Genomic DNA, 9597 nt, shown 5'->3' with positions numbered 1-9597 from the left:
TGTGGGCCAAGTGGGGGGGGGGGCGCGGCCAGGGGGGGGGTGCAGGGGGCGGGGATCGGGTCAGGACTGAGGGATAGCAGGGGGTGGGGAAGTGGGTGAGCCCCCTGCCGCAGCCCGTTCCCATTGCAGCCTGCCCAGACCTCACACCTCCATCCACAACCCTGCGCCTTCCTGGGGGGTGAAATCTGCGCCTCCCCGGGGCCTTAAATATCCCTCCCGGCCACGGACAGAGAGCAGCCATGGCCCCCGGCGCGCTCCGTGCCGCTGTCCTGCTGCTGCTGGGCCTGGGGGTGTCGGCCAGAGTCCCTCCGGAGGCCGCTGAGCAGGGGGCTGGTCCTGAATGCAGCCAGCTTTGGAAGTGCACGTGAACTGGTCCCAGCAAGGGCAGGGGGTGCTGAGGTTAGCTCTGGGGGTTCACTGGGGTGAGGGCTCTGACCTGCTCTAGGGGGTGGGGGGCATCAGGGAGAGGCTGTGGCTGGCTTGAGGGGGATCATGTGGATGTGGCTGGCGCTAGGGGGAAATGGAGGGGCTGGGGACCCCTGCACAGCCCCTCACTCTGCTTCTTTCCTTCCCCGGGCTAGTTCTGGATCTACCATGGGGACGTGTGTGGCATTGCCAAGACCCCAGAGCCCTTCTTCATGGCCACTGTGGCCCACTGCGCTCAAGTTCCATTCCCGCCCTGACCAACGGGCAGCAGAAAGGAGGGGGAAGGATGGAGGGACATAATAAATATGTGAGGCATAGAACAGTGTGACAGAGTATGATGGAGCTGTGGAGCTGGTAGGGAGAGGCAATGCATGTGGATCCTTGGCATCCAGGACACACACATGCACAACCCACGCGTTTGGGACCCGCACACACAAAGAACCCAGGTGTCCTGGATGCACCCCTACCTGCCCCCCTCCAGAACCCAGGTGGCCGACGCATGTACACACACAACCCCCCATGACGTACCTGCTCTATTTACTGCTCTATACACAGGGGGGAAGGGGGTACATCTCAGCAGTTGCTGCAGGGAGCTGGGGTACATCGTGGGATGAACCCTGGTTTCCACCATCAACCACCCCACCCTCCCTGGACCAGCCCCACCAGAGCATTGGATGCTGTGGACCACTGGTGCCAGGTCCCCTTTCCCTGTGCCCGGTGCTGCACATCTGTGCCAGTCTGACATGCCTTGGGGGGCTACTTTGGGCTGGGCCAGCTGGGGGATGGGGGTCTCAGGCAGCGACCAGCCCCTCGCTCACAGGCATGTTGATGTGGGCAGTCAGCAGCGGGGTGCGGAGCCCCTCTTGCAGTACCAGCACCTGGGAGAGAAGAGGGTAGGGTTACCAATGGGCCAGGAAAGGCCAAACAGTCAGTAAAAAAAATAATCTGAAAATGCCCATTAGTAAAAAAACAAACCCCAAATCGAGCTCCAGCTGTTGGTGAAACTCCCTCTCCAAGACATGTGGGGCACCAGAAACAGAGCTGGTAAAAGGATGGACAAGCATGGCAGTGCCCCCTGGTGGCCAACGGCAGGGGAGTGCAACCTCATAGATTCATAGATTGTAAGGGGCTGGAAGGGACCTCTCAAGGTCATTGGGTCCAGCCCCCCCTGCACTAGGCAGGAAAGACAACCCGGGTCAGGTGACCCCAGCTAGGTGACTGTCCAGTCTCCTCTTGAAGATTTCCAAGGTAGGTGATTGCACCACCTCTGGAGGGAGTTTATTCCACAGTCTGGACACCCTGACTGTGAAGGAGTTTTTCCTAGTATTAAGCTTGAAATGGTCTTCCAGGAGTTTGTGGCCATTACTCCCACCTTTTTGGGTTTTCCCCAAAGGGTGCTCTGGTGAACAGTTGTTCGCCGAGCCCTTGATGTATTCCCCTGATATAGCAGCAAGCTGCTACCAAGTCCCTGCTCAGCCTTCTTTTTAGGTTGAAGAGACCCAAGTCCCTCAGTCTCTCCTCGTATGGCTTGCCTTGCAAGTCTCTGATCATACGGGGGGCCCTTCTCCGGGCTCTCAAGCTTTTCCACATCCTTGTTGAAGTGTGGCACCCAGAACTGGATGCAGTAGTCCAGCTACAGTCTCACCAATGCCGAATAAAGCAGAAGAATCACTTCCTTGGTTTTGCTGAAGCATCAATTTATGCATGCCAGAGCAGCAGGTTGCTGGCAGAGGTTCCTTTCATGGTGCAATGGAGAGCCAATCCCACCCCAACAGTGATCTAGGCCCTCCCCCTAGAACCAGAACCCGGCACTGACAAGCCTGATGGGCAGGTGACTCCAGGGACCATCCACCCCTGCCCCACCAGAGCTAGAGAGTCCCTGGAGCCAACTGACTATCAGCTGATCGGCAGCTGACTCTGGGGACCGCCACTCATATCTGCCCTAGGGCAGGAGGGTCCCCAGAGCTGGCCAACAATCAGGTGGCCTAGAGGGGACTGCAGTGCCCTGTGAGAACTCTTCTCTCAGGCTGCTCGTAGACCTTTCTTTAATGACATGATGAGATCGGATGTAATCCCAATTGTGATCCAATCCGAATCATGATCCCAAACCCACAGCCCACCACTACACTGGCAAGGTGAAAGCTGGGTACCCAATGATCAGCCAAGTCTTGGAAGCCTGCCACCCCACCAGGGCCAGAGGGTCCCTGGAGCCAGGCAATAATCAGCATGATCAGGAGTGCACCAGGGTGGGTTGGAGACCCCGGTGGGTCCACCCTGCCCCACGTGCAATTCAGGCTGCCTAGAACCAGCTGTAAAGTCATGGAAACTGGAACTTGCCACCAAATGTTGACACATTTCACAGAATCATTTTGTAGCTGTGTTTCCTGTTTCATCCTGCTATGAGATGCTGGAACATGTGGCCAGGTCCCCAGTCAAGATGCGATTCCCTAAACCCATCATGTTAAATGCAACATCTGCCAGAGGCCTCAGGGCTTTGTAGATGCCCTGCCCCCAGCCATATGCTGCTGCTACATCCCAGCAGCTGCCTATAATACTGCCAAGTCATGGGTGAGCTTCTTGGAGCCTGTGCTGCGACAGGGGGAGTGGGGCTGAGGGCTTGTGGGAGCTAACCAGGGGGGCAAAAAGGTCTGGCTGGGGGCAGGATCTGGGGGGGATAGCTGGCGGGGTTTGGGGCTGGCTGTACCGGGCTGGTTCAGGGCTGGAGGGGGGGCGTGGAGCCAGCCAGGGGCTGATGGGAAGCGGGGGAGGGAAGCATCGGAGCAGGCCAGGGACTGACGGGGATGGGGACTGGGGCCAGCCAGGGGCTGATGGAGTAGGTGGGACAGACTGAGGGCTGACTATGGGTGTGAGGGTCAGGATGGGTGGCTGAGGCTGTTGGGGGTAAGGTTAAGGGATTTGCTGGGGAGCAATAGGTGCACTAGGGGGAACGAGGGGCAGCTGGATATCAACCAACCACTGCAGTCAGACAGAGCTGCCAGTTCACCCCCCTACATGTGCCCCTGGCTCGTCTTACCATGGCCTGGCAACATAAATTATGCTGAAGTGGTGGGAAATACATTAGTAAGAAAATACATGAGGAGAAAAGGTGGTCAGTAAAAAAAACCTTGAGTTGGGAGCCCTGGTTAGTGTACCCAGCTCTGGGGTGGGGGCTGGGTATAACAGGCTCTATCTGGTTCTAAAGTAGGGCATTAGGGGCTGGGATTACCCGCCTCACCATGCCCCCAGTCCTGCGCCCCCTGGAAATGCACTGGTACCTTGATGATGTCAGAGATGCCCTTATCACTGAGACACTCCACAAAGGTCTCGATGGGATAGTTCAGTCCGGGGACCAGCATGGGGGTCTGACAGCAAGAGAGAGACACATGAGAGGGGTTGGGAAGCCTTCCCTGAGCTGGGATGCAGCTGGCTCTGGGGGGTGTAAGGTGCTGGGTGTGACAGGCTGCGGCCCACTCTGTTTGGGCAGGGACACGCACCCGCAGCAGGGAGCTGGCCATGGCGTACAGGTGCTCGTCATACTGGAAGCTGAGCAGCAGCCCGGTGCTGGCCCCGGCAGGTGCTGCACTCTGGAGATGCAGTGTCAGCTTGAAGGTGGGGCCCACGCCCTGGACCTGAGGGGGCAGAAGGGGGGTGCGGGCTGGAAAGTCAGGAGTCCTCTATGACCCCCGGCCTGAATCCCCTGGCTGTAGCTCCATTCCAGAGCTGGAAAGGACCCAGGCAACCAGGCTCCCAGCCCCGCTGCTCTAACTCCCAAGCTCCCACTTCCCTCCGAGAACTGGAGGAAACCCTCCCAGACACCCCAGCTTGTACTGCCCGGCCCCCACCCCCTCCCAGAACTAGAGGGAACTCAGGCGTTTGGACTTCCAGAGATAGAAAGAACCCAGACATCCGAGCTCCCAGACCCCTCTGCTCCTACCTCTCAGGGCCCCCTTCCCTCCAAGAGCTAAGGAGGACCCAGGCATCTGGCTCACCGTGGCCCGCAGGCTGAGGGGATGCTGGGGAGTGGCGCTGAGTGGGGCCAGGCTGCCCTGGAGGGCGCGGACATAGGCACGGGCAGCCGACAGTCGGAGGCGGCTCAGCTCTGTCTGGAACACCTGGTGCATGGCTGGGGCAGAGGGGTATCAACTCAGGGGATGGAGCCAGGGGCGTGGTCTACAGCCGGGGGTAGGCAGGGTAGGGGCTAGTGCCAGGGGTCAGAGGTGTCAGAGGGGAGGGGGAAAGCACTCGGGGCAGAGTTGGTGTCTAGGGGAAGGCGCAGTTAGGAACTGGGGGCATGGCCTACATCTAGGGGGCATGGCCAATGCACAGGGGGCGAAGTCAAGCACCTCGCCCCCCCCACCCCCCCAGAAGGAGCTAGCATCCAGGGCAGGTGTGGCTGGAGAAGGGGTGACAGCAGGCTGGACCCAATGCCCTTGTCTGGTGCCCCCTGACCCCTGACTCCCACCCTTTTAGCGCCCCCCCAGCCCCAGGGACACCCCCAGACCCCATCTGCCCCCCATTTACCCCCTCACCGGCACCAGCCTCACGCTCCCGCAGTGTCTGGTCCACATAGAGCCGTGTCTTCTTGGGCACAGCGAGGCGCACAGCCTGGGCCAGGGGGGGGCCGGGGGCTAATGGTGCCTCCAGTACTGCCCGCCGCTTCAGCATCTTCACCAGCAGACCGCCCCCTGCCCCATGCCAACATCAGCTTGGCCTGAGACGCCCCACATCCTTCTGCCTCACATGGGTCAGCCTGGCCTGAGATGTCCTCCCAGCCCAATCAGTCTGGCCTGAGACCGGCCCCCCACTCCCAGCCCACATCAGTGATACCAGAGACCCACAACACTATCAGCCTCTTCCTGCTCCACACAACTGTCTGGCAGCCTAAGACCCGTCCATGGCCAGCAGCCCAGCCGGAGCACACCCCCGGCCCCCCGACACCACCCACGTGGAAGTCAGCTTGGCCCGAGACTCCCCCATGACCCCCCACCTGGCCTGAGTCCCTCTGCTTCACACAATCACCCTGCCCCACCAGCTCATGAGACCTTCAGCCAGCACCAACCTCTGCCCATCCCTGTCAGCCCTGGACAGAGGCCCCCAAACCCCCAGTCTGCCTCCAGCCTTCCTTGATCTCCCCAGCCCACCATGAGCCCATACCCTGCCCTGACCTCCCCAAAACCCCCAGGTTAGCTCCCAGCCCAGATTCCTCCCAGCCCAGCCTCTGCCAGCTCCAGATCAATTTCCTGCTTCCAGAGTCTCCTCAGCCGAGTCTTGGTCCCCCCAGCCCTGTTCCCTGAGTTCAGCCCCAGCTCCCACCTTTGGTGGTCATGAGGAGGGTGCTGTCCTCACGCCCATAGCGCCCGAAGATCAAGCCCGTAACCACATCCTGGGGTAGGAGGCAGACAGCATGTCTCAGCCTGTGCTAACCACTGGGCAAAGCTGCTCTTGCCGAGCTCTCAGCCTCACTCTTCCAGCTCTAGCCACTGGGCCACACTGCCTTGGCTCAGCAAGAGAACTCAGGTGTCCGGGCTCCTGCCCCCGCCCCTCTCTGCTCTAACCATTGCGCAACACTGCTCTTTGTTTGGGCTCCCAGCCGTACCTGCTCTGACTGCTCCCCCCTTCCCTCTGCAGAGAGGCAGAGAACCCAGACATCTGGCTCCCCGCAAACCCTGCTGCTCTAAGCATTGTACCACACTCCCCTCCTGGGCGTGGGAGAACCCTGCTCCTCCCCCCTGCAGAGAACCCAAGCATCCAGCTCTACTGTTCCAACTGCAGCTCCACACTTCCCTTCCAGGGCTGGGGAGAACTTGGGTGTCTAGGGGGCCCAACCCCCTGCTCTAACCATTATACCACAATCCCCTGACAGATAACCCAGGTGTCTGGGCTCCCAGCTCCTCCCTGCTCTCACCTCCCAGAGCTCAAGAAACAACCCAGGCGTTTGGGCTCCCTGCTTTAACCACAACACCTCACTTCCCTCACAGAGCTGGGGAGAACCCAGGCGTGCAGGCTCCCAGCCCCAACACTTCCCCCAGAGCTGGAGAAAGAACCCAGGCATTCGAGCTCCCTGTACCCTGCTCCTCTAGCCACTGCTCCTCCCCAACACAGAGGCAGAGACCCCAAGTGTCCAAGCTCCCTGTTCTAAATACTAGACTACACTCCCCTCCCAGAGCTGGGAGAACTCAGACATCCAGGCCCGCAGCCCTCCCTCCTCTAACCCCCCTAACCCAACTCCCTCCCAGACCTGGAGAGAACCCAGGTGTCCAGGGGACAGGAGGTGGTAGTACCGGGGTCTGGATGACATCGAGGAGGGCCTTGTCCCGGTACACATGCACCTCCTGGTTGCTGAGGGCGGCCAGGACGGCCTGGAACCCACGGGACTTCTGCTCCAGCAGTGCCATGGTCAGCAGTGGGGCTGGGAGCTGCACGGTCCACAGCCGCTTGCCCTGGGGGGACAGTATAGGGCTGGGTAGAACGGACTGCAGTGGCTCTGTGAGATGCACCGAACTCATGCTGGGATGCAGCTGGCTCTGGGCTAGGCATGTTACACCCAAGCTGTGCTCACCCCAGCTGCAGCCAGCTCTGTGGTGGGGGCATCAGGGGCCAGTTGGTAAATTGTCCCTCACCCAGTGTTGATATGCATCCATCCCAGAGATAGTTGCTGGGGCTGGCTCTGGGGTGGGCCTCAGGGCTGGTGATACAAGGCCCCTCATCCAACACTCGGCTGTGGCTGGCTCTGGGGTGGGCACAGGCTGGGTGTACCATACGCTCACCTTCTGGGTGTAGCCCCGCAGGGTGTCATCGGAGCAGCCAACCACAAGGGTCTTCTGGACGCGGACCAGGCCCACAGGCTGGGCGCTCAGCTCAATGCAGCAGCGTGGGCGCCTGGAGTCCCTGGGGGGGCAGAGAGGGGCAGTAGGCTGGGCAGGGGAGTCGGGAGTGGGATCTAGGGCTGGGAGTCTCACCGGCGCAGCAGGTAGAGGCAGCCATTGCGACAGGCGGCTGTGAGCCGGTACTCCACATCAAACTGCCCTGTTGCCTCCAGGAAGGCCGGGACAGCGGCGAGCGTCATCTGGGGGAGAGAGGGCAGAGATGAGGACTGGGTATGACACAGAGTTGCCAACGGTCAGTACAAGTTAATGACAGTCCATAAAAGATCCTCTTAATAAAAAATACCATCTGTAAAAGGTACTGACGTGACAGCCTGTGAAAAATAATTTCCATAAACGACACTGTCAGTAGAAGATACCGTATGTAAAAGATACTTATGGTCCATAAAAGATACTGACAGTAAAAAATAAATAAATACTGTGCATACAAACTAGGGCCCGTCTGTAAAAAATATAGTGACCGCAAAACTCTCATTAAAAAAATGTAAAAGATAATGACACTCTGTAAAGATACCATCAGTAAAAACACTCTCCATAAAAGATACTCAGTAAAAAATAGCGTTCGTAGAAGATACTCAAAGACACTAAGAATATTGTCTGTAAAAGATACCCTCGATAAAAAATATACTATCAGTAAAAGATACAGATGTTCTGGGGGGAAAAAAAAGATCTTGACAATCAGTAAAACATACTGCCTGTAAACAATGCTGATGATCAGTAAAAAAAAAAAAAAAAATTACTTTCTATAAAATCCACCCTCACCCCACCCCCAAAAAAACAACCCATCAGTAAAAACCTAGAGCCAGAGACAGAGAAGCAGTGCCCCCTGCTGGCTGAATGGGAGCACAGCACTAGGCAGGGAGCATTTTCACAGCCAGGTGCTGCTGCTGCAACACTGCGGGGGCAGGTCGGCTTCTTCTGGGGTCCGTGCTGGGATGAGGGGATGGAGGCAGTAGGGGTAGGTGGGAGAGCAGCATGGTGCAGTTGGGGGCATCAGGGTGTGGGGGCAGAAGGGTGTCACCCCAAGCTGCCAACCCAAGACAATTTCTTTCTTACTGCAAACTTTATGCTGACACCCAAACTTTTTTCCTATCCTTGGTGTTCAAGCCCCTACATTTGCCCCCAGCCCTGGCAGGAGGGCAGGGCCTGAAGCACAGTGACACTGACAGGAAACACGTATGTCAGTAAAAACATGTATCAGTAAAAAAGGCTGTGTGGTCAGCCACAGGTTTGCAGATGGTTCACTCTTGGTTTGCGAGCCCTGGTTTAACAGGCTGCGGCTGGGGCGCCAGGGCGGCGCCAGGGGCTGGGTACAGCATTCAACCGGCTCTGGAGGGCTGGGAAGAGCAGGCTGCAGCCAGCTCTGGGGTGGGTGTAACAAGCCAGGGAGGCCCCCTACCTGTGCCAGGCCAGTGAAGGCCTCGGGGTCCAGAATCAGGACCTCTCTGCTCTCTGTCCCGAGCACCAGGCAGGTGGCACCATCCTCATCAGCCAGGTCCTTCCTCAGCGTGGTCATGCAGGTGATCACAGTCTGGGGAGGCAGAGGGGTATGAGGGGGGGGTCAGACCACCCAAAATTTCTTTTCCGCAATCTCAGGGTCTCCCTCCTGCCAGACCCACCTGGTGCTGCAGCGGTTGGTCTTTGTGGAGGGTCACGAAGGCCTGGAGCTCCCCGGGCTCCAAAGTCAGGAACCTGTAGGGATTGTGGGGGCCTCGGGGAGGTTACCTACCAAACTGCCCCAGCCCCTGCCAGCCCAGCAGGGACTCCAGAGACCCCCCAACAACTGCCCCAGTCCTCCCAGCCCAGTAAGGGCCCCAGAGACCCCCTCATTGCCCCAGCCCCCCCAACACAACAAGGACTCGAGACCTCCCCAACTGCTCCAACACCCCCGTTCCCTCCAACTCAAACCCCACACCTTGCAGGAGGCCTAACCCCCTCCCAGGCTCACCTTAGAGACCGAGCTGACAGGGGGATCTCAGCCTTCTCTCTGTGGGAAACCAGACGCACTGAACTAGACGTGAGTGGGACCCAGATATCTGGGCTCCCAGTGCCCCCCTGCTCTAATCCCTCAGCCTCCCACTTCCCCCCCAGAGCTGCAGAGAAGCCAGGTGTCCGGGCTCCCAACCCCCACCCAGGAGCACCCTGCTACCCCCCCGGTACCCTGGGGGAGGAAGGCTCCTGCTCACCGGATGCTCTCCAACATCTCCTTCAGCATCAGCGGGTCGATCTTGTCCTGCCCAGGGGCAGACACGCAGGCGTGTCAGGGCGCCGCCCTCGCCCCGCCGTC

The 9597-nt window shown here is 59.0% G+C and overlaps 1 protein-coding gene across 1 annotated transcript in view; it reads right to left on the bottom strand.

The window, feature by feature from the left end:
- Nucleotides 1-952: 952 nt before the first annotated feature.
- BBS1 (Bardet-Biedl syndrome 1) overlaps nt 953-9597 on the bottom strand; it is an 11640-nt gene continuing 2995 nt past the window's right edge. Inside the window, exons 3-15 of the mRNA XM_006030742.2 lie at nt 9497-9543; nt 9259-9297; nt 8930-9002; nt 8710-8841; nt 7386-7492; nt 7194-7314; nt 6708-6866; nt 5740-5809; nt 4956-5111; nt 4416-4549; nt 3921-4055; nt 3702-3788; nt 953-1304 (exon numbers count right to left, since the gene is read on the bottom strand). Coding sequence (XP_006030804.1) covers nt 1218-1304; nt 3702-3788; nt 3921-4055; nt 4416-4549; nt 4956-5111; nt 5740-5809; nt 6708-6866; nt 7194-7314; nt 7386-7492; nt 8710-8841; nt 8930-9002; nt 9259-9297; nt 9497-9543 — 1347 coding nt within the window. The 3' untranslated portion in view covers nt 953-1217. The remainder of the gene's footprint in view (nt 1305-3701; nt 3789-3920; nt 4056-4415; nt 4550-4955; nt 5112-5739; nt 5810-6707; nt 6867-7193; nt 7315-7385; nt 7493-8709; nt 8842-8929; nt 9003-9258; nt 9298-9496; nt 9544-9597) is intronic.

Source organism: Alligator sinensis, unplaced genomic scaffold (genome assembly GCF_000455745.1).
Source record: "Alligator sinensis unplaced genomic scaffold, ASM45574v1 scaffold1329_1, whole genome shotgun sequence".
In the NCBI taxonomy this organism is placed as follows: Eukaryota; Metazoa; Chordata; order Crocodylia; family Alligatoridae; genus Alligator; species Alligator sinensis.
The sequence above is the reverse complement of the archived record's forward strand: the minus strand, read 5'-3'. Positions and strand labels throughout refer to the sequence as shown.